The sequence below is a fragment of the Myodes glareolus genome, chromosome X (genome assembly GCF_982192425.1).
Source record: "Myodes glareolus chromosome X, mMyoGla1.1, whole genome shotgun sequence".
Lineage (NCBI taxonomy): Eukaryota > Metazoa > Chordata > Mammalia > Rodentia > Cricetidae > Myodes > Myodes glareolus.
In genome coordinates, this window is record NC_142053.1 from 45,443,129 (window position 1) to 45,469,127 (window position 25,999).

Sequence of the window (25,999 nt, forward strand, 5' to 3'; positions counted from 1 at the left end):
TTTTGCATGCAAATGGATGGACATAGAAAACGCTTTACTGAGTGAGGTAAGCCAGACCCAAAAAGAGGAACACGGTATGTATTCGCTCATAAGTGGATTCTAACCATAATTTAAGGTCTTTGAGCCTATTATTCGTGATCCTAGAGAAGCTAAATAAGAAGACGAACCTGATGAAGATTATTTAGCTATCCGCCAGGAGGTAGGAAATAGTCAAGAGTCCCAGGTAACTTTGGGTGCATGGGGGGGGGGTGGGAGGGTTGTTGGAAGGGGAGAGGGTTAGAGAGAAGGGAGTAGGGGAGGAATGGAGAAAGCTCGGCTGACCGAGATAGGGGGAAGGGAGGAAGGATGAATGTGGGATCAGGGAAGAATATATTTCAACTAAGGGAGTCATTTTAGAGTTTACAGGAAACTTGATTATATATGGGATCCCAGGTCCAAGGAGAGATCCCCAGATTGTTCTCTGGACAGAGGAGGGGGTGCCTGAACCGGCCTTGGCCCGTGACCATACTGATGAATATTTTGCTTATCACCATAGATCCTTCATCTGGCGATGGATGGCGATACAGATGGAGGCCCGCGTTGGAGCACCGAACTGAGCCCCCCAAGATCCAAATGAGGAGCAGAAGGAGGAAGAAAATGACGAAGGACTGCGAGGGATACTATCACCCACTGATACAAGGGGTCGGATCTAATGAGAGTTTACCAAGGCCAGATGGACCGTGACTGAACGAGCATGTGATCCAACCAGATTCTCTGAATGTGGCCGGATTTTCTGAATGTGGCTGGCCTGCAGTCTTTCTGAGAAGCCATTGACAATGACACTGGGACTGGTTTCCTCTGCATATACTGGATTTTTGGGATCCAGTCTGTTTGGATGCTCACCTTCCTGGACCTGGAGGGAGGGGGGAGGAACTTGGACTTCCCACAGGGCAGGAGACCCTGACTGCCCTTGGGGACAAAGAGGGAGGAGGAGAGGGAGGGGGGGGAGTGGGAGGGCGTTGGGAGGAGGGGCGTAAATGGAAACTTTTTATAATTTAATAAAATTACTTTCAAAAAAAAAATAAAAAAATAAAACATCCCCTGAGCTAACTCCTAGCACATACAAGAGCTTAAGTGTGGTAACGACCTTAGAGAATCCTTTGCTGGGTGTGACGGCATCTATAATCCTAGCACTGGGAAAGAATAGTCAGGAAGACTAGAAACTAAAGTCCAGTCTCTGCTACATGGGATCCTCTGTCAAAACAAATGAACAACAAATACAGAAAAAAAACTACTTAGGAAAAAATATAAGCTATAGCCCTACTTCACCATTTTCCTAGTACAAATTTTAAATGGTCACATTAAATATTTTTTACAAGCATAACACTGGATTTTCTATAATCTTATAATAAAAAATCTGTTTAGGCATAAAATACAGAAAGAAAGTTGGCTGTGGTGGTGTATTTGGGAGAATGACACAGGAGAACCAAGAATTCCAGGCCATACTAGGATACACAGTCAATTTCAAGCCAGTCTGGGCTATAGAATGAAACCCTGTCTCAAATAATTAAATACATACATACATACATACATAGGAAATACTCATGATCTGAAGGAAGAAGTAATCAATTTGATCAAGAAAAATGCAAAATTGCTGTATAGCAAACACTTCAATAAAAAGTTAAAAGGTGTGGGCTATGTGGTGTAGATTTTTAATCCCAGCAATTAGGAGGTAGAGGCAGGCAGATTTCTGTGAGTCTGAGGCCATCAGGAGATACATAACATGGCCCTGTCTCAAAAAGAAATGTTATAACCTAAGCCAGGCATGGCGGTAAACCAAGCACTGAGGCAGCTGAAGCAGGATGATCTCAAGTTCAAGTCCAGCCTAGGCTACATAGTGATTTGTAGACTGATTCAAAATAGATAAAGAGCTGTCTTAAACTTCCAAGGGAGATCTGGAGAAGAGACTGCTCAGTGATTAAGAGACTTTGCAGCTCTTATGGATGTCCCAGCACACATGTCAGAGGCTCAGTACTGAGTGTAACTCCAGCTCCAGAAGATCTGATACCTTGTTCTGGCCTCCTTGGCACCTGTCTACATATGTACATATATACACACAAGCACATACATAAAAATAAGTCCTCTTTTGAACTTAACAACAATACTCGTAAAAGGTAAAGGAGAATATAAAAGGCAAAATTAAGACTTCTAGACTTCATATACATCTGATTTATTCAACTAAGAAGAGAAATATCCCTACATAAAATTAGTATCATAATAGTCCACAGAAGAAATTATACGAATGTATAAAGAACATGAGAATAGCACTGGAGAGATGGCTCCGTGGTTAAGAGCATTGCCTGCTCTTCCAAAGGTCCTGAGTTCAATTCCCAGCAACCACATGGTGGCTCACAACTATCTGTAATGAGATCTTGAGATCTGGTGCCCTCTTCTGGACAGAATACTGAGAATACTGTATACATAATAAATGAATAAAAATAAATAAATAAAAAGTGAAACTACATCCTTTGGTTTTTTTTTAAGAAAGAACATGAGAATAAATGTAATATGTCTATTTCTGAAATCTGCTATAATAAAGAAGAAGAAAACTGAGGAAAAGGGTTGAGAGAAAAAAGTAAAGAAAAAGTTCCAATGAGGTGTTTAGGAGAACTGAGGGACTCTCTAGCATGGTCCTCTTTCCTATCCTTTTCTTTATCAACAGGAAATCTTTTTTCTTTTTCTTTTGGTTTTTGAGACAGGGTTTCTCTGTGTAACAGTCCCAGCTGTCCTGAAACTCACTCTGTAGACCAGGCTGGCCTTGAACTCACAGACATCTGCCTGCACCTGCCTCCCAAGTGCTGGAATTAAAGGAGTGCATAACCCCACCCTACCCCACCACATGTCAGTTTAAAGAAGAAGTCTCATTTACTAAGACTGAGGGTTTCACAAGGCTTCACATGCCTTTAATACCAGTGTTCCAAGTCAGCAGCAGATGAATCTGTATGAGTTGATGCCAAGTCAGGAATACATAGTGGGGAGTCTATCTTGAAAGGAAAACAAACAAACTAGGGAGGGGGAAGACCAACTGCTTCACATATGACAGGATAGGTTCCCTAATCGTAACTGAGATAGGTAACTAACTTCAAATTTGCTGCACTTCAATACTTGTTCTCTCTCTCTCTCTCTCTAGATTACTTGGTTGTTGTTTTTAACAACACTTCATGCAATGTAAACAATCTGTAAACATGTGTTATACTATAGTGTTTAGGGGATAATGACAAGAAAAAGAGCCTCCTGTTAGAACAGATGTAATTTGAAAAGAAACAAACAAACCTTTCAGTGTGCAGCTGGCTGATTCTGGAGAGGTGGAACCTCAACACAGAGGGCAGAATGGATTGATTTCAGTCAAACCTGAATGAGGAAAAAGTATCCTATAGGGTGGCCATAGAAAGCACTGGGCAACTGCTCTTAAGGGAAAAGTCATCCTAAGTAGCCAAATGAGAAAACGAAAGTGGCTCAGTTTCAAAGAGATGGAGAACCGCATTGCAAGTACAAAGACAATACAACAAACGATGCTAGGACTGCTCAACCAGAAAGAAGGAACGCCTAGAAACATAAAGATAAGGGGCTCTAAGAAGCAGAAAGCGATCAGACAGGAATTTCAGAAGTTGGTGCGATTACAGTTTGCAAGACTGCCATGCCCAAGGTTGCTGTGGAGTGGGCCAAGTAGAAACCCTGCCAAATCTAGCTCTACATCTCAGACGCATGGCTTCTGCTAAGGCATCCCTCTTAGCAGCAGGCTCCAGCAGCGGCACTTAGCAGGCTACGTGTCGGCAGAGGTGCACAGAAACACAACAGTTATGACCCAGCTGAAACACTGGCAAACTATCATTCTCCCCTGTGAAACAGACCATGGGATCCCTGTAGAGAATCCTGCCCCGACTCCACGCCCAAAAGAACTGACAGTCCCAAACCAGCATGGCACAATGCAACCTGCTGTACACATCAGAACCCCTTTCCTGCAGTGGCCGGGCATGTCTCTGCAAAGAACATGCCAAGTTCTGTTTAGCTGGGAAGCCAGAAAACTCGCACAGTACTGGTATAGCAAAGCACTAGTGGAGGAATAAGAAACAGGTAGGTAGGTCATGCTTGTCACCGAGCCCACAGCGGAGCCTAGGTGTGGGCACTGAGATGTACGGACTGTTAAATGACATAGGTCGATGGTTTTAACACTAAAAGGAAGACTGAAAGGGCAAATAAATTCAAGACTTTATTTTCTACAAAGCAATCAAAAATTGATAACACTCTTGCTGAGCAAATTTAAATACAGAAGAAGCAACAGAAAACATACAAGATTAAGGTCAAGAAACCAAGCATAGCTACATGAGGAAAGAGTGTCAAGTGATGATAGAGTGGTCTGTTTACTCAGCCAAACTTATGGGAAGCAATCTGAAGATACGGAATAGGCAGATAATCTCCTAATAAACACAAACAACCACAATTAAACCAAAAGATTTGAATAGATTGATTTCCAGAGAAGAAGACATTGAAAAGGTAATTATGGCTCTACCTATTGAAAAAGGTACCAGTTCCAAATGCGCTTTACAAGGGAAGGTCGTCAGACTTTCAAAACACATATCATTTCTAAGGATAATTAAGTATTATGGCCAAAGAAAAAGAAGAGACTTTCTCTACTACATATTACCCATCTTTAATCTTCAAATCTAACAAAAAACACAAGAGTCCTATCTCACTTATGAATAATGAAGACCTATTCTAAATAAAAACACTGATGAACAGAATTCAGCCTTGTATCAAGATGATAACACACTGCGATCAGCAGGCTTACTTCATAAGCCTTTGTAATTGTAGTTCAAAACGAGAAATTCTATTAACATAATTCATTGTATTGAAAAAATAATTGAGAACTCAGGGTATAGCTCACAGAACTTGACTAAGGTGCTCCAGGAAAGACAAGAAAAGCCATAGAGTACAACTGCGGACTCATGCAGCTGCTGTTCAAATACAGCAGCCAATTCTGTAAGGAAATGTGGAAACACAAAACAAAATGAAAATTCGAAACCAAATAAATAAACAAATGCTGACAGAAAATTTAAAAGAACACAGAAAACATTTTGATTTTAAAATCTTTAGGCAGAATAGGCCATCAACAGGATTTCTATTTAACTATCCGAGTTTCAAAAAAAAGAGCAAAAAATGTAAAATGGAACAAAAAAGTAAGTATTGAAAAGATAGAAGAAAATGAAATTTACCAGAAATAATAGGAGAATCTGTATAATAGCTAATGTAAAATAAATATTCATAAAAATCAATAGTCATTTTCAATGATAGCAAATAGCACTTAGCAATGGAGATGAGGAAGATATTTGAGCCCCAACAGGAGAAAAGCTATTAATTCTTGAGAAATGTATCAAAAAGAGTGTATAATAGATAAGAAGAAAAGAATAAATCTAATTAACACAAAATCAGATGTGAACATGCAAAGAAATACAATTTCTTAGCTAAAAAGAACCACATAATTAAAAAGTTAAACCCAATGTAATGTAATTCTAATTAGAATCCTATTAGAAGTGGAAGGGAATATTAAGTAAAAGGAAATCTTAAAATTTATAAATAGGAAAATTGACAAGACAGTGCTAACTGAATTTTAAACTAATGTAATCAAGTGAATATGGTCTTGGTACACAATTCAGTGGAACAGGATACAGAATCAAAAACTCGAGCCTAGTACATAAAACATCTACCAGCTGACAAGGATGGATGTTCAGTTTACAGGAAGAAGCAGGGAGTATGGAATACACTGTTCTAGTGCAACTGGTTACCCATCTTTGGTAAAGCAACTTTAAGTAGAATTGGAAATGTGGAAGTTATATAAGAATAATCTTTGCATGGAAAAGACAACTATCATGGCAAGACATTCGCATATACACACAAATGAAAATTGAAAGCAACAATATACCAAGTTAGTACACAGCAATGGTTATCACAGCATTATGGAAAGAAAGTAAGTATCCGTTAATATGGCAATGCCAAGATAAATTGTGTATTTATGAAATATTTTGCAGCTCTCTGAAATAAAACTTATTCCAGTAGACATTGATAGATTTCGATGAAATGTTGCTGAGTGAAAAAGCAGGATGCATTAAAAAATAAAAACAACCTTGAAAGAACAATACTCAACTTCATATGGAAAAGCAAAAACCCAGGATAGTCAAAACAATCCTGTGCAATAATAGAACTTCTGAGGGCAACACAATCCCTGATTCAAACTCTACTCAGAGCAACAATACTGAAAACAGCCTGGTATTGGCATAAAAACAGACAGGAGGACCAATGGAACCGAATTGAACACCTGGATATTAATCCACACACCTACAAACACCTGATTTTTGACCAAAAAAAAGCAAAACAAATATCAAATGGAAAAAAGAAAGCATATTCAACAAATGGTGCTGTCATGACTGGATATCAACATGTAGAAGAATGAAAATAGACGCATATCTATCATCATGCACAAAACTCAAGTTCAAATGCATCAAAGACCTCAACATAAAGCCAGCCACACTGAACTTCATAGAAGAGAAAGTGGGAAATACACTCGAATGCATTGGCATTGGAGACCATATCCTAAATATAACCCCAGTAGCACATATACTGAGAGCAACAATTAATAAATGAGACCTCCTGAAATTGAGACGCTTCTGTAAAGCAAAGGACATGGTCAACAAGACAAAATGGCAGCCTATAGAATAGGAAAAGATCTTTACCAACCCAACATCAGACAGGGGACTGATCTCCAAAATATATGAAGAATTCAATAAATTGATCATCAAAAGAACAAATAATCCAATGAAAAAAATGGAATACAGACCTAAACAGAGAACTCTCAACAGAGGATTCTAAAATGGCTGAAAGACACTTAAGGAAATGCTCAACATCCTTAGTCATCAGAGAAATGCAAATCAAAACAACTCTGAGATTCCATCTTATACCTGTAAGAATGGCCAAGATCAAAAACACTGATAACAACTTATGCTGGAGAGGTTGTGGGGTAAAGGGAACACTCCTGCATTGCTGGGGGGAGTGCAAGCTGGTATAGCCCCTTTGGATGTCAGTGTGGTGATTTCTCAGAAAATTAGGAAACAACCTTCCTCAAGACCCAGCAATACCATTTTGGGTATATATCCAAAGGATGCTCAATCGTGCCACAAGAACATGTGTTCAACTGTGTTCATAGCAGAACTGTCATAGCCAGAACAACCTAATATACCTAAATACCCCTTGACCAATGAATGGATAAGGAAAATGTGGTATATATACACAATGAAGTACTACACAGCAGAAAAAAATAATGACATCTTGAAATTTGTGGGCAAATGGATGGATCTAACAAATATCATATCGAGTGAGGTAACCCAGACCCAGAAAGACAAATATCATATCTGTTCACTCATAAGTGGTTTTTAGACATAAAGCAAAGAAAATCAGCCTATAATTCACAATCTTAGACAACAATGAAGACACTAATAGAAACATACACGGATCTATCTACATGGGAATTAGAAAAAGACAAGATCTCCTGAGTAAACTGGGAGCACAGAAGGAGAGGGGAGAAAAATACATAGCTCAATAAAAACAACAACAAAAAAGAAGTATAACTACAAAAAGAAAAAAAAACAGTTAACAAAAACTTCTAAAAGTCACATAAGCTTGTCCATGTCCATGGAAAAAGATACATACTGGTTTAGTATACAGAGAGATAGTATGAGTTAAGGGCCAAGCAAAAAGAGATTGCAAAGGGCCATTATGACATACCCAGTAATCATATTTCTATATTTATGTATGAGTATAAAACATAAGCAAATTAAATTAAAATAAGAAAATAAATAGTAAAAATGAGTAAACAATGATTTCTGCTTATCAAAAAAGGAAAGACAATAACCGAAATTATCTCTTGAGGGAAGGAGAGAGGTGGTGATTATTTTCTTTCTGATGAGAATTGTTGCTTTCACCCTAATGAAATAAAATCAATGAATGTTGCTTTAAAAACATTACACTGAATAATTGAGTTCATTTCGAAAAGGCAAGGGAGGGAAGTAAGGTTAAATAGCCCTTTTCTGTGGGAGCTGTCTTCATAAAATATATAAAGTCAGGATCCATTAGCCCTCACCCAGAAGAAAGTTACTCACCTTAGGCAAGGGACTAAGTGGCTACTCTGAGGAGCTGTTTGCAGGGGCAAATGGGGTAGCCCCCTACCTAATACTCTAATGACTTAAGTAAATCAGAAAGCCATTTACTCTACTCTCAACTATCGACACATCTCCTAGGCGTATTACTTCCTGTTCTCTCCCTCTGGCCATTTCACAATTCAGAAATAGCTCCAACATGCAGAGGGGGGGATTAATTCAGCCCATTTTACCTCGCACTAGCAAGTCTAATAAAAGGTCTGATGAGGGAGATGATCACACCTCGTGGCTAAAATCAGAGCTCCGGACCTCTTACTAATTTAATTTAAGTAAACTTGCCTTCAGAGAACCATGTTTGCTTGCAGTATACTTTAATGGATTTGATGCTTGCTGATATTTTCAAGAAAGTCAGGATTTATAAGGCTAAGGGTGTGGCTCACTGGTTAAACATTGTGCAGCAGGCATAAGGCCCGGAATTCAATCTCCAGAATCCCTGTCACTTTATTTAGCACCTGAAGGAAAAATGTCCATTAAGACACAGGAACAATGGCCTTTAGTACCATGTCCTCAGTGACAAGACAGATAGAGGGGAACTATGGACTAAAGCTAGGTAGTCCCCAGCAGCTTTCACGTGTAACCTCAGTAGGTCAACAAGCTGCCAAGCTACCCTGCCATGGCTGGGTAATTACAAAGATTGCTTCAGTGGGTTTTGCCAGGGCTCATCACAGTTACAACCTACATACAGCATGTGCATGACAGTTCAGCAGACCCCAACAGATGTTCATTCCTTAGGAAAGGCCAGAAGACCAAGAAGTACAGTCCAGGGGCTTGACACCACATGTCCTCTATCATCAAATGAAAAGAAGAGCCTGAAGAGGAAGGACCATGGAGTAAAACACAATTTTCTCTTACTTGAAGACGACGATAGCTCCCGGACATGGAGGGCAGGCCAGGAGGAAGATCTGCAATTGAAGAATTAAAAATGGTTAGTGAGCAAAACACTGAGCACAGCAACTCGGGGTTACTTTAACAATGCCACTTACTTCAACAACAAAAAAAAAAATGTATATAAAAAATTAGAAAAGTAAAATTTGTATATTTGTGTGTTGGTTAAAATTTTTATAGTTACAAGGCAAACAGATAGTTTACCGAAGTACATTTGTATTTTTGTGTGCGTGTGTGCATATGGAGAGAGAAAGACTTGGTTTTCAGTGCTTTAACGTCAATATGCCATAAGTAGTCAGTCTTTGAAGCTTTAACCCAGGGCAGGTAAAAATAGATTCTGCACATGGAAGATGCACACACATGCCATCTGGTTTGCCTCCCATGGGGGTAGGTGGGCTTATCAATACTCAGAGGTGCCAAATTTAGCACATGAAAATACAGGACACCAAGTTAAATTGGAGTTCCAGAGAAACAATGAGTAATGTTTTTGTGTAAGTAGGCTGGAAGTGTTGCATGAAGCCCATTTCTTTAAAACATTGCTTTGTGTTTATCCAAAAATTGGATGTAACTGGGGATCCTGAATTTTCCCACAACTCTTAACAAACTACCACCTCAGACTCTAAACCCCACTGAATTTTGTTTGTATCTACAAATCGATCTAAGTAATTTGAGAAGGTTCTATTATCATGACAGGCAAAAATGTAAACCAGAAGAATCTATCATTCTAAGAGACCAATCAGCTCCCTGTTCTTGGTGTGACACAGGCCTGGACTACAGCCACTGAAGACCGGCAGTTGCTGGGACTTTACCCATATGGTGGTCTTTAACTGTCTTCAAGGACAAAACATCCTTTGCAAAATTTGCTAAATATGCAAATCCCGAGGTTCTCACAGAAAGCATTCTCATTCTGCAAACCTGGGACCTCCCCCACTACCACATGCATGCTGAATCAAAGTTCCAGAGCGAATGAAGTCAGTCATTCCTGGTAGCCTCACGTGTGCTCTTGGGCTAAACTACTCTGAGGGCCAAAGACACAAGGGACTGAGGATCAACCTTTAGGATATACCTAAACCTTAGGTTTGCAGGGTCCCTTGACCCAAACTGATTTGTTTATGTGGTTTAAAAAACTCATTGATAACTGTCCCTGTCGTGGTGAAAGCTCTGACAATTTCCATTATTGGACGTTGATTTTGCCGAGTCTGCATGCTTTGGAGTTTTGTTTCTCCATTCTCTCAGAGTCTACAGGGAGAGTAGGCTATACCATAGGGAAGACATCGGTTTGGCAGTTAGAATCCCCGCTAAGAGGAAAAGAACAGAGTATGGAAAAGAATACCAGTGGGAGTCCATCACCCAGGATACCCATCAGAGAGCCACTCAAAGGAAAGAGCTTTCTACCAGCACCCCAGACCACGCCTTTCCCCCATGGGTCCATTTGTCTAAGTGAAAACTCAAAGATAACTTCAGGTCCACAATTCTCTATTGGACCCCAAATCCAAAAGGCTCTAAAATAAAAAAATGAATGCTTATTCAAAGCATGACTTGAATGGGGGTGATCTCCCTTTATTTATGGGGAACTGCCATGTATTTTCCACAGAAATAAGATGTATTTCATTGTGTGGGGTGCATTCCCAGACCTCACTGTAAAATGCTTTTAGCATTCATTGTTGCCAAAGAAGTGGATTACTGAACCACATTGAACTAACTCTACTTAGCCCTCAGGAGCAGCCCAAAAAAGAACTAAATGAAGCTGGTCTTCTTTACCCCAGACACAGCAGGAAGGTTACTTACCTTAGGCAAAGAACCAAGTTGGAGGCTGTACATAGTGACCCAGCATAACGCCCACCAAAGCCTACACTTTGAAGCTACAGTACAGAGAGGAAAACGGGTCCCACCCACCTTGGAAAGGTCTCCAGTTCATCTGGAGAATGCCAGAGAGCCATGCCAACAGCCTCCCCAAATTTTGGAAATACCCAGACACTTGCAACATGCCAAACAGAAAGTAAAAATGCAATACTGGGCCTCACAATTAATGAAGTCTTACATTTCTGTCTGTAGCCTCTAGGGGCAAGCACATAACCCTTTAACTGGTTCTGTCCTTCTCTACAGCAGGTATTCATGAACTTACTTTAAGGATTAAGCCTCCAGTTCCAAGCTACTCCACTGTCCGATTTTCCTCCACCACTCACAGAGACAGCAAGCTAGTCGAGTCTTGAGTCTACATGTGCTTACCAACAGTTACTTTCATAGGGCCCAATATTCTAATCGACCTTCTAGCCTTTCTCACCTTGCCTGTCTATGTCTATCACTAGGATAGAGTTTTGGTTTTGTTTTGTTTTCTTTTCTTTTGTTTTTTGTGCAATCCTTTGAGACAAATACAGTAAATATACAAGCAAAAAAAAAAAGCCCACCTTTCTAAGGTAACCCACAGACTCTTTCAGTCACTTGAAGGATTTCTAAAATTAAACATCTGCTTAGTCAGGCTAAGATCACAACTATAATGATTCTTAATTGATCAGGAATTGTAAAAACATTTTAACTTAACAGCCCAAGGATCCCCAGGAATTCACTGAGTGGCTCCACCACCTTCATCTTTAGATAACATATATTTTCGACTGGCAGAAGGAAAACAAAAACACCCCTTGAGCTGCAAACAGTAGGAGAGAGAGGGCATCTAGAAGCACAAAGCAGATGAGAGATGAAAACGGATGCCAGCAGATTCCAGCACCCACTCGGTGCTTCCTATCTGTGTTCAAAACTGCCCAGCACAGTTCCTGAAGGTAAGAGAAAAACTACGGAGCAAGCAGACAGTGTTACACAGACACATCCCATCACAGGCAGGGCCGTGTTATTTAACCTCATTTCCCAGATGAAAAAACTGGGGGAGAAAAGCTCTCACGAGCATTTCAGATGAAACCCCAATTCCATGTACTTGCCACAAAGGCCCCTCCTTCCCCTACAGCTCTGCCCATTCACTACACTCAAATAACACATGGGGTTTTATGTCAGTACTACCACATACATTCCTGAGATCTATTTTCGACGCCATGAGACATCTCAAAACATACCCAACAGGGCAGCCCAGCACACAGATCCAGCAATGCCCACACTAGTTCATTTTGGCTCAAACTCTTCTCAGCCCCAGGTCTGGTGGGTACATGTGATTCGCAAATCCTTATAAAACTCAAGTTAAGATTTGTCACATGAGGCAAGTCATCCCAAGGGGGAAAAAAATGTCTGGATGCTATTGAAAACTAGTCATAATTCCCTAGAGGGATAAGTAAATAAAAAAAACTTCATAAAAGCACAGAAAACAGTACATTTAACTCTTTTCAGTTACACAATTGCTGTCTCAATTCACCTTCTAACTCTGAACTGTTGTGATTCTAGGCCCCCTCCTGGCCTCCCACCATCTCAGCCTTCATTTGCCCTACTCCCTATCCCTGTCCCCAGTCATACTGGCCCCAAGTTTACCATGGTCCATTCTAAATGAGCTGCTGGCCCAGTTAAGCACTGAAGGGACATAGTTGAACTATATGAAATAAAAATTGAGAGTAAGAGGCTCAAGGGACTGACCTGGAGCCTAGCACACTAGCCTCCAGGTCCTAGTGCCCTCTGGCTTTAGTTTTCCTGATTTCATTTCTGATGAAATCACCCAGATATCTAGGGATTCCTAAGGACAAGTGCTTGTGAGTCTTATTGACCATAGGGAAGATCACATTCCTGGGTTGCACAAAGTCTATCCTGAAGCTCTACCCACTCCTGCTCATACCTCTGTAGCCTTATCATTTCTCTCTAGACCACCGTGACAATCTCTTCCATATGTACCCCCATCAGGCACTATGATACAAGAAAGATCTATCTAAAATGTCACTCTGTTGTGCTATTTTAAATCCTCCCAAGTCTGGCCGATACCTAAAGAAAAGCACAGCAGATAAGTACATCTGTGCTCCAGGCTCCATTTTCCATGTAAGCAGGCACAATGCCAACAGTACCCTTAACATATAATATGCTGGTCCATGTGCTTCTATGGTTCCATTTCTTTGTTCATATTTTTTAAAGTATTAAATGTGACTATTTTGCCTGTGTGCATGTCTGTGCACCACATGGATGCAGTGCTCAAGGAAGCCAGAAATTGGCATCAGATCCCCAGGAACTGTGGAGCTTAGAGACAGCTGTGAGCTGCCATGTCGGTGCTGGGACTTGAACCTGGATTTTCTGTAAGAGCAGCCAGTGCTCTTAACCATGGAGCCAGTCATTTCTACAGCTTATCTCTAATAGCTTCACCTTACTCAATTACATACACATGCCATAATTTTACCATTTCCTTAGTACACAATTATAGGAGACTTTCTGAGACCAAGGAAATAGAAATAGTTACCCCTCCATATTCATGGGGAATTGGTTCCAAGACCCCCCGAATCTGCATCTGTGAATGTTCAATTCCAATATAGAAATGCTGTAGCATTTATATGTCACCTATTTTTGTTTTCTATATATTTTAATGATCCCTAAATTACTTATAATGCCTAATAGAATGTAAACACTATGTAAAGAGATGTTAAACTGCTGTGGGAACTCCTTCAGACAATAGCCTTTAAGATACTGGCTCACTTTGGGTGTGTCTCATGCACTATAAATGCAGACTTAAAGCATGGGGGGGCCCTTGGCTGCTGGATTCACTTCCAGTTCCTGTTTCCAGTGCACACAAGTTTACCCCCCTAATAAACAAACCTTTATTATACTCCATTCTAGGCTAGTATGGAACACTTTTGTATAGCAACATTAAACTATATCATTTGTGGGATAATGTTAAGAAAAAGAACTGTCCCACACATTTTAAATATAAATGGAATTTTTTAATAAAAAGATAGTTTTCTTCTGGAGTTGGCTGAATTCTTAGGTAGTATAACCAAAAGATATGAAAAGCCAACCACATATGCCTTAAGGCTTTTGATTTCATAGGTAAGCTGTGCTCTAAGAAAGTTATTTGAATTGATATTTCCTTCAGGCATGTATGAGAATGTGTTCTCTTCTGCTGCATCCTGATCAAATGGTAACTCATCTTGAAAAGCTCTAAGAAACTTAAGTGGGATTGTAGTTGTTTTTGTGTGTCTCAGAAATCCAGAAACATTAAACTGCTTTACTAATGAGATGTATTTCATTTGGGGGGGTGGCCATCTTTGTACTTTTTCAATTACAATTTATATGCTTCTGTTTTAATGAGTCACAAAAACTATCTACATATTCATAGCACTTAGAACCTGGCAGGGCAATGAACACCTGTAATCCCAGCAGGAGACAGGAGTTTAACTATAGGAGATCTTATCTCAAAAGACAAAAGCACTTAATCTAGACTACACACACTTCTATTGTAGACATGTTTCCCTCCATAACAACTCTACCTAGAGTAGTTTCTTGATATATAGAAGTTTTACTATTAGCCAATCAGATGTACATATTATTTCCTTTATGGCTTCTAGCTCTGAAAATCTTTTACAACCCTGGGATTACAAAATGGCTCACCTTTTGCTTTCCTAATACTTTCATAGTTGTTTCATTTCAATTTCAAAAAGTACAACATCAGCCAGGCATGGTAGCTTACAAATAGAACCCCAGTAGGTGAGAGAACTGAGACAGGGGTGAGTTCCAGGCCAATCTAGGTTACATAGATACTTGAAGCCCATGGACTTAGAGAGTGAAACTGGTGGTTTGAATAAAATGTCCCCCATAGTCTAAGACATTTCAACCCTTGGTCTTAGTTTGGTGGCACTGTCTGGGGAGATTTGGGAGGTGTGGCCTTGCTAGCGGAAGTATGTCACCAGGGACAGGCTTTGAAGAGTAAAAAAGCCTCACCTACTGTCAGGTCTCTATTTCTGCTTCCAGCTATGGGTTCAGGACGTAAAACTTCTGCTTCCACTTTCTGACATGGACTCTTAATTGCCATGGAACAGTGAGCCCAAGTAAACCCTTTCTTACAATAATTGTCTTGGTCTTTGGTCCTGGTGTTTCATCACAACAATAGAAAGGTAAATGATACAGAAATATTGTCCCATCAATCAATCAATCAGTCTGCAACACCAAGAAATTGCCCTCGGTAGTCCTATTCACTATTCCAGAATGGCCTCCCAAAATATCTTTCCCTCCTGTGGCTACTTCTGATGTACTGTGTAAACGCAAGTCATTACCCCAGGAACCCTTCCCCAAGTACAAACCCACATTTAAATGCTACTCCCCATTCCCCAAGCCAGCTCTCTCAGCTCACCTCTTTGTAAGAATTTACCATTTTTGCCAGTATAAGAAACTTATAAAGATGTTTCCCCCTGAGAACTTAAATTGAAATAAATGTGCCTGAAAACAAGTAAGCTGTAAAGTCATAGACTTAACGGACCAGGTTGGAGCCTGCTTTGAAAGATCTCTGAAAAATTATCAGGGTTGGCTGGGTAACCACTGGGATGCAGGATAAGAAGTGCAGAGGGATGTTTAAGTTTAGTGACATCCATTACTCAAACAATGGCTTCTGACCCAATTGGCAAATCCACCCAGATTAAAAGTCTGTATTTTTTGTTTTTGACAGGACCACACAAAGCAACCCAGGTTAATCTGTAACACATAATCCTCCTGCCTCAGCATGCTGGATGCTAGAATTACAGGCATGCACCACCTTGGTCTGCTTATGTATAGGTTTCCAGTCCAGGCAGATGTGAACTGACACACTGATTCTGACACTCACAAATCCTGTGGCCTTGGAAAAGAAGAGGGTTTTTATCTGTAAAATGGGACTGAAAATAGGACCTATGTCTCACTGGGTTTCAGACTATCAAACGTGATAAAAAAAAAAAGCGACAGCACTTTGCACAATGCCTACCACAGTCAGCCCTAAATACATGGTATAGACCTGATTTCTATAGAACATCCATTCCTATTGCAAACTACATCAGCAACAGCTTAGCTTAAACTTGCAATCCACTCTACCTCGTTTGTTCTAATTTTATGCTCACACTAATAACACTTTGATATATGACTTGGCTTTCCTTGTCAAGCTGCCTAAAGGGAGAAAAATACTTAGCCATTTTGGCTCAAATTCCTCGTCTGTGAAATGGGGATTACAAAAGAACTATCTCATAAGGTAGGTGAGAGAAATGAAGGTTGGACCACTGAATTCAGTGGATGGCAGAACGTAAAGAATCAAGTGAATGCAACCTACGGAGAGTATCGGGATACCCCTTTCCCATCTCCCTGTAAATTCCATCCACCAAAGCACAGGGTAAGTTATATTGCCTCCACAGTCTTCCACAATAACTCCAGACACCCTCACACACTTTTACTGGATTTCATTTAATTTGAGAAATTAAATGGCTCTTTATCATCACACACAGTTGCACATAGTGGCACGGTATACTGAAAGCGAGGATATGGTTACCAATGCTTCCTTTCAGACATAGCTCCAATTGCCAGGGCTGAGCCACTGAACAAGCCCACAGCAGCATAATCAAAGGCAGCCCCCACCCCTGCCAATGTGGCCTCCCAGTGATGCCTTGCCTATTACTGAATCTCCATTTCTGCATTTCTAAATGGAAAGAATAGTGGCACTTAGCTGTGATGTCACAGCTTTAACTGTTATTTCCACGTAGGTGTGAAATTCTTTTTTGGAGATTTTCATGAGGATGGCATACAGGCACCTCCCAGAGAGCTTGCTTTAACTCTGAACTTGTTGCCTTCTTTCCCTGTCTACTCCACTTTAACAACTGGGAAAAAGGGGCCTATCCTTCCATATAGTAGACTTCCCATTAAGAAGAGTAGGGGAAAAAAAAAAAAACGAGAGAAACGTAACAATTGCAACTAGGCCAACAACCACAGCCAAAACTGTGGCAGGCAAGAAGCACTACAAGACATACAAGTTGTCAGGTGGTGGTGGAGCACGCCTTTAATCCCAGCACTTGGGAGGCAGAGGCAGGCAGATCTCTGAGAGTTCGAGGCCAGCCTGGTCTACAAGAGCTAGTTCCAGGACAAGCTCCAAAGCCACCGAGAAATTGTCTTAAAAAAACAAAAAGAAAAAAAAAAGACACACTAGTTAATAAGGAAAGTGCTAACCATTTCCAAACTAGTCATTCACAGTGTGGAAACCTGATAGTTACCACCCTAAGCAGGAAAACCATATAGTACCATATTAATAAGACATGTCACCATGTATGTCTTCATGTGACAGAGAGAATATGCCATTTTTGTGATAATAGGACTCAAATGACATAATCCCAGTTGAAACATTAAGAACTTTTCCACAGAAACTGGCCAGCATTCTTTAATACTGCCAGGGTCACAAAAAAGACTGGAAGACTGTCCTGGCTTAGAGAAGACTAAAATGGCAGGCCAAGGCAAGGGAACATGAGGCTCTGGACTGGAGCCTGGAGGAGAAAAGGAAGTTCGTGGAAACACTGTTGGGACCTGAACTGAGTGTTTAGCTTAGCTAATAATGCTGTACCAACACTAACAGTGTTGGCATTGTACTATAATTACACAAGATACTAACACTTGGAGAAGCAGGGCAGGAGGTATACTGGATGGCTATTAGTTATCTTTGAAACCTTGATATATATAAGTCACAATCATTTCAAGAAACAAAATTAACAGTTGGGAGTGGTGGTGCACGCCTTTAATCCCAGCACCTGGGAGGCAGAGGCAGGTGGTTCTCTGAGAACTCAAGGCCAGGCTGGTCTACATAGTGAGTTCCAGGACAGCCAGACCTACATAAAAGAGAGACCCAACCTGAAGGAGGAGGAAAAAGGGGCAGAAGAGAAGGGAAGAGGAAATAAGGAGGTGAAGGAAGATTGAAGATGATGACGAATATTAAAAGAACCTGTGAGCCAATCGCAATCAGCTTCTCTTCGAAGCTCAGAGCTATTTTGATGCCTCCTATCTTTCTGAACTGAATCCTCACATGCAGCCAGTTCCCACAGTGTGGCATCTTGCCACTACAACCTTTTCACTGTGTCTCAAGTTCATCCTTATCATCTTTTCCTAGTTTCATCAATATCACTCCCTCAACCTACAGTTTTCCTTGCTAAACTCCGGTCTCCAACATCTCAGTTCAAAGTATTGTTATAACCCTAAATTTAAAAGAGTGTCTGATCACATTACAGTCCTTAAGAATTTCTAGTGACAGATTTACTGCAGTCATCACAATCCCACGGACTGCAGAGAGTAGCAGGCTAATTCTCAAATTCACCTGACAATAACAGCCAAAGCAACATTTAAAATAAGAGTAAGTAAAACTAATGATACCTGGCTTCAAAATTCCACCTATGGCAACAGGAACCGAAGCAGTATGGTACCAACATCAATGATTGGCATACAAATGATGGGAGAGAACCCTCTCAACTGACTTCTAAAGAAATGAATGAATGACACGACCATTAAAGGTAGAAAGCGTACTCACTGTAGGAAATGATGCCAGGCCACCTAGTTATTCACATGCAAAAGAATGTCTTACCATAAAACCACAGACAACGGTTTACTCAAAATCAAAGATCTAACCATGACAGTCAAACTTTATAAGTGTGTGATAAATCTTGATGACTTCGATTTGACAATGAACTCAAAGATATGACATCAAAACCCAAGCATCAGGAGGAGGAAGGTCCGGAGTTCTCACTCCTGGTTGAGGAGTTAGTTGTAGTTTTTCTTCAGCTATATAGCCACTGGCAGGTGTCCGTGTTGGCAGGTTGGATAGCTCCACACGTTAGTGCATACGAGCAACTCTAATTAGATTGAGTCTTTTTTTTTTTTTTTTTTGGTTTTTCGAGACAGGGTTTCTCTGTGGCTTTGGAGCCTGTCCTGGAACTAGCTCTTGTAGACCAGGCTGGCCTCGAACTCGCAGAGATTCACCTGCCTCTGCCTCCCAAGAGCTGGAATTAAAGGTGTGTGCCACCACCGCCCGGCCAGGCTTGGTGGTGCTTCCCTTTAATCCCATCACTCAGGAGAAAGAGGCAAGTGGGCCTCTCTGAATTCGTGGAAAGCCTGGTCTACATAGTGAGTTCTTGGTCAGCCAGAGGTATGTAGACCGTGTCTCAAAAAGAAGCCATTAAATGGGGAAAGAGACACTGTAAGGGTATCTGGAGGAAGTTGAAAGAGTGGGAAAGTGGGTACAATCAAATACACTGAATGCACATATGAAATTTTCTTTAAGATTTTATTTTAGATTATTTGGCAGAGATGGGTAATGTGCAACTAAGTACAGGAGCCCGCAATGGCCAGAGGCATCAAATCCCCTGGAGGTGGAATTATAAGAAGCTGTGCACCGCCTAACATAGGTGCTAGGATTTGAACTCGGGTCTTCTGTAAGAACAGTATGTATTCCTAAGCACTTAGCCATTTCTTCAGCCCCTAATTTTTTTTTTAAAAAATTATGCATATAAGTATTTGTCTACATATATGTGTACCATGTGTTTATCTATGACCGTAGAAACCGGAAGAGAACATCTGATTCCCTGGAACTAGAGCTATGTATAGTCATGAATGGCTATGTGGAACTGAGGTCCTCTAGGAGTAGCCAGTATTCTTCTGAGCCATCTCTGCAACCCAACATGGATGAAAGCTTTCAGAGAAAAAAATTAAAAAATATTATACTAGAAACAGAGGAGTCAACAGAAAATATACAGTGAACTTTTGAAAAGTTGAAATATTTTGTGCTTCAGGATACTGAGAAAACAAACAGAGAATTGAGATGCTGTGAGCCATGCAACTAACAACAACCGAATATCCGGGCCTTTAAACTCCTCGTTGTTGACCCTAACAATCTGAGTTCAATCCCTGGAACAATGGTTTGAAGGAGAGAACTGATTCCAGCGAGTTGTCCTCTGACCTCCACACATGTGTGCACATGCAAACACACATAAACAAGTATAACGTTTTAAAGACAAATAACTCAATTTTAAAAGTAGACTAATAGTTCAGCATAGTGGCACAGAGTCTATAGTCCTAGCATCACAGAAAATGAGACAGGATTGCAAGTCTGAGGTCAACAAGGGATAATAGTAAGACTATATACCATTAAAAAATTTAGAAAGAAAATCAAAAATAGAAAATGACCTAAGTATTTCAATAGACATTTCTCCAAAGAAAATGTATAAATGGTCCATACACGTAAGAAAATATGTTCAACATCACCAGATATGAGGGAAATGCAAACTGAATTCTCAAGGAGGTAACATTATCCCACACAGCGGCAGAAATACAATAAAAGAGACTACTAGCACTGGGAAGATGACCCAGTGGACAAAGTCTCTTCCAAGTGTGAGAAACTGTGTTTGGATCTCTGGAGCTTACATCAACCTGGATGCATCTGCAATTCCACCACACCTAAGGCAAGATGGGAAATGTGGACAGGAGAATCCCCAGGAGCTGTCAGGCCAGCTAGCCCAGCCTATGTTGCAAGGAACAAGAATTTCTGCCCTAAACAAGGTGGAAGGCAAGCAGTCACACCTGTATTCACATGCATATATGCTTACTGGCATAAGTAAGTGGACACACGCATGCACACTACACATGCACACACATCATACAGATTTGTTAAATGACAATAATTAGTAATGAACAGAATATGAAGAAATTGAGGTCCTCCTACACTATTTAGAAAAATGTTGACAATTCCCCAAAAGGTTAAATATAATTATCATATAATCCAACAATTCTATTCCTTTTTTAATCTTATTCTATTAGGTGTATGGGTGTTTTGCCTACATATATATCTGTGCACCATATGTATGTGTGTGATAACTAAGGAGGCCAAGAGATGTTATCAGATCTTCTGGACTGCAATTACATATGGTGGTGAGCCTCTAAGTGGGTGCTAGGAACTGAACCAAGGTCCCCTGGAAGAGCAGCCACCAATGGTCTTAAAACTCTGAATCACTTCTCCAGCCTCCAATCCTACTTCTATAGCCAAGAAAAATGAGAACACATGCAGGCCCAAACGCTGATACATAGAGGTTAAAATAGTATGCATCAAAGCAGAAAGGATTAATTACAGTGTTCATCAATGAATAAAGATACACAAGATGTACACATCCATACAAGACACTATTACCCTGACATAAAAGGAATAGAGTACCAACGTTATGCTACAACATGAATGAACCTTAATAATGTCATATCAGGGGCTGGAGGTGAAGCTCAGTGAGTGCCCTTGACTAGCATGTATGTAACGGAGCTTGATCTTCAGCACTGCAAAATTAAACAACCCACGTAATTACAGACACACACAGTGAAAAAGGCCACACAAAAGACATGTTATAACTTTATTGATATGAAATTTCTGAAACAGGCCAATCTATAGATCAAAAGTACTCTGAGGCTTTGCAGGTGGTGCAGGAAGGAATTTCTGTGGGAAATTAATGAATATGTTCTAACCCTTCCTATGGCAATGGTTACATATTCATATGAATGTATTAAAAACCATTCAAATTGTGCACTTTATTTAGCGAGTCATTCATTTCTTTCTATTTGAAACAGGGTGCCACTATTGTAGCCCAGGCAGGCAGTGAGCTCTCCTTTCTCCTGCCTCAGCCTTGCAGATGCTGAGACTGCAGATATGCACCACCACCACGGGTTCTCAAAGAAACACTCTAAATGAGAGGATTATAGTGTGTAAATATATCTCAATAAAGCGGCTTTTAAAATCCACAAACTTTGAATAGCTGCGTATTAGTTGATGAATAAAGGCAAAAGCTTTCATTTAGCCATCAAGTTACCATTACATCACTTGATCCTCCACAAGTTATTACCCCCACTTCTTTCACATGCATTTGTATACACCCTGATAAACCATTCACCATTACCCAAATACCCCCATAGGCTCCAACTTCCATATACCCCTCCACTACCCCACCCCCCGGGAAGGGGATTCTCTCCTCCTTGCTTATCTTTATAAGTTTCTGCCCAGCTTCACTTGCAAGGCCCATTGCTAAAACTCTCCTATGCCAGCCCTTCCCCCACTTCAATTCTTATTATAGGCTCTCCAAGCATCATTCACTGAGTAAATAAAGGCAAATATCCGTCCCGTGTGATGATTGCCTCTGCCAGAGAATAATGATTCCCACCACCCCCACCCCACCACTACTTGACATCTTTTTAATGTTTCTGGTTGGAGCAGCAGCTTTCTGTTTCAGACCTCTTGGAAACACTTCCAAATTTTGCCACCCTCTTATTTCTGCCCCGAACCACACTCTCGATGAAGACAGCATTAATACATTCATTCATTATGTCAGGAACGTCGAGTACAGCTGTGCAGGTTGTGCACTGCACAACCCTAGTGGCGCCATTCAATTATAGTCTATGTGAATGGCACCCCCTCCTAGGGTTGTGCAGTGCATAGCCGTTCGCGGTGGCCCTTCGTAGAAACATACCTGGAATTTGGAAATAAAGCCAAAAAGAACATTTGAGGGGGAAAAATGACTATAACAATAACATTTCGAAACCTAGTGAAGATAAGGTGGGCGTTGCAGTACAAACCTGTGTTCCCAGCACTCGGGAGGCTGAGCAAAAGGATTAGGAGCACCAGACCGGCCTGGGCTATACATGGAGATCCGCTGGCTTGGACAACACAGTGAAATCCTGTTTCAAAAAGAACAAAACAAAACAAAACAAAAAGACATGGCAAAGAAACTCTAGAAGAATGAATACACGGATAGTATACAGTTTTCACATGTAATCAGAAAAAAGAAACTCTCTGAAATTATTGATGTATTCACAGCAATGGAGAAAGCAAAACACATTCAAGTCATACAATAAGGTGTGATTGACAAACAAAAAGGGACAATTCTCTGTAGCCTATCTGACACTAAATGGACTTTCCCATGGAGTCATTCAAGGGATCCAGAATCGTAAAATAAGCCACCCTAAAATTAGGCTTCAGGAATCTTACTATCAGAAATGACTAATTCAGCGTTACCATCCCTGTGCAGCTCCGTCTCACCATCACCATATTGGCCATAAGGTTTCCAGCACACCTGAGTAAAGCGATGAAAATAGGACTCCAAAGCCACAAACCAATTTCCAGTTAGGACTTATGTCAAGTCCACTAAAGCACAGAGACCCTCAAGCTGAGCTTAAAGAACCAACTTGAACCCTAACCTCATTCTTCTGTATTGCATTCCATAATGTGAGACTCTTGAAATGGAGAGCCACAAAGGGCTGGAGATAATTGGTCATGATAACAGACAGGTCGGTGGACATCAAAGCATGTCAGACATGGTCCCTACTCCAGATCACTTCAGACCCCACTTTCAGATCTTCTCCACCGTGCGTATTTCATTCTACTTCCTCATGGAATGTTTTTGTATACTCATACAAATTTCTCCTTTTCTTCAAATCCATTGGTTCTTATTGGTACTGTCCAGAACAGCAGTCCCAAGCTCATCACAGAGAATACCTTCCAAGACCCACAGTAGAGACCTAAAACTGAAGTACCACCAAACTCTAGAAGTGACGTTTATCCCCTAAATCTCGAGGCTTATGAAAGATTTTAATTCCGAAGTGAGACACCATAACAAAGCAAAGACAACAATGAAACACAAATACAATACAAATACAATGAAATACAAAAAGTATCACAATACAAAGTGTATACAAATGAGATCTCTCAGGCATAGAATACTGTCACATTAGATCTGGTAACTGAGACAGCTACAAAATAACTACCGTACAGCTAGCATGCACAGTGTGCAGACACTGGACAAAGGGATTATTTGTGTCCTGGACAGGACAGAACAGAAAGCGTCTTGCCTCTCAGAATAGTACCCAACTTATAATGTATGAATTATTCATTTCCAGACCTTTTCACTTCATATTTTTCAATCACAATTTACTGGAGATGCCTAAAGCTGCAGAGGGAGAAATTGCATGTGAAAAGAAACAACTGCAATTGGTTTGTTGGTTCCGGGTTGTTGCTAATAACAAAATTCATTATCAGGCACTTTGTATGTGGCTGACATGAGAGCTGGAACGTTCCATGTGTTGTTTCATGCATTCCTCACACATGATATCTGAGCCCCCCCCTCAACCTCCCAGTAGACACATAGGAAACTATACCAGAGTAACTTTTTGAAGGGAGCCAGATACTTTGCTGTGGCCTTAACTTAGCTTGCTCAGAAGTATGCATATTAAACTGTACATATATAGGAATACCCTCCCCAAACTGCCTCGCCAATAGGAATTCCTCATACTTTCTTTAAGGGAGGAGAGCGTGGCATCTTTGGAAGCTGTATTTTCCTATCAGCAGTAAATAAAAATGCTTCTCCCCTCTTTGATGTATGAGCTTTGATTTTTCGCTTTGTACTGTAAGTTTGTGAACCTATTATGTTCAGTTATAGAGGAGCTAAGAGCAGAAGTTCAAGGTCATCCTTGGCTCCACAGTAGGACTGAAATCTGTCTGGGCTACATGGTACCCCTGTCTCAAAACAACAAGTCCCCAGAGCTATCTAATAATAAAGGTGATGAACATAGCCATTACTACTTCCTGTCTCCACTATAAGGTGATTTGTTGCATTCCCTGTGGTGCCTACAACAGTGTCGGGCAGAAAGAGGCACTGTAGGACATCACTGGCGGAGCCCAGCCAGAGTTGCAATCTGAAAGAGAATGAAGGATTGGATCTTTCATGGGGTGTATGTAGAAAGTCCTCATCTGACCCACTTGGAAAGTATTGCGCTCACGCCTGGACCTCAATCCCAGAAAAATATTTAGAACAAGACGACCTGGTTATCATGGAACTTCAAGAGAATTCTGAAGTAACCAAGGCTACACCAATCTGTGGGAGGGATAGACAGTGTCCACTCCCACTGCAGGAAGATGACCAACTGGGTCAGGTTCACAGGCACTCAAATCAGTATGTTTTCTGAGTTTTGCCAACAAGATCTAGCTATGACTACATGCAATACTGGTGAAGGATCTCATTTTGGGCTTTTGGCATAAGCTGTTGGGTTCCACATGCATACACAAAGGAAAGAGGTTTTCCCATATCTTTAGGCCTTTTCACTTTTTCCATCTTTAGTTTTCCATCATTTAGTTTTTCTTTTTTTTTTTTTGACTTTTCTTTTTGAGACAAGGTTTCACGTATTCCAGAATAGATTCAAACTCCATAGATAGCTAAGAATGATCTTGAAGCTTTTAATTCTTAATCTTCTTGTCCCCATCTCCCAAATGCTGGGGTTACAGATGTGTGCCACGACATGTGGTTTATAAGGTGCTAGAATTGTAACCCAGATTTTGTACATTCTAGGCAAGCACTCTACCAACTAAGCCACATTCCCAAATCTGAGGCCAAATTGTTTATACCTTTTAAAATACGAATAAGGGTTTGGAGATTTTGGTCAGTGATACATCACTTGGCTAGAAAATGTAAGACTGAGTTTGGTCCCCAGCACTTGGGAAAAGGACATTGAAATAAAATAGGAGTAAAAACACCTTTCATGGGGCTGGAGAGATGACTCAACGGTTAGTTAAAAGCACTTCATTACTCTTGCAGAGAACTTCCATTCCAAGCACCAGCGTCGAGTGGGTCACAACTGCCTATAACTCCAGTTTCAGGGGATCTAATGCCATCTTCTGGACTCCACAAGCACCTACACTCATATGCACACAAGCCCTCCACACACACACCCCTAATTAAAAATAAAACACGATCTTTTTTTTTTTTTTTACAAGAATTTCTATCATATGTGGTGCTCCTTAAAGCAGGGGAAGAGGAGAGAGTCACAGCCCAGTACCTGTAAGCAGTTTGTGTTCTAGGCACACAAGAGATCCGGAGCATAGCTCCTGTCTACAGGAAACCTTCAGACTACCCAGGGGAGGGGTATACAACACAATCAACAATAAA

General features: G+C 40.6%; 1 protein-coding gene across 10 annotated transcripts in view; it reads right to left on the reverse strand.

Annotated features, from left to right (window-relative positions):
- Positions 1-25,999, reverse strand: part of Tmem164 (transmembrane protein 164) — a 210,899-nt gene that overhangs the window by 134,472 nt on the left and 50,428 nt on the right. For 9 of the 10 annotated variants that reach the window (XM_087902952.1, XM_087902957.1, XM_087902951.1 and 6 more), the window contains one exon: positions 9,099-9,148. The exons of the other annotated variant lie outside the window; for it this stretch is intronic. In XM_087902952.1, coding sequence (XP_087759078.1) covers positions 9,099-9,148 — 50 coding nt within the window. The remainder of the gene's footprint in view (positions 1-9,098; positions 9,149-25,999) is intronic. 10 annotated transcript variants of the gene reach the window in all.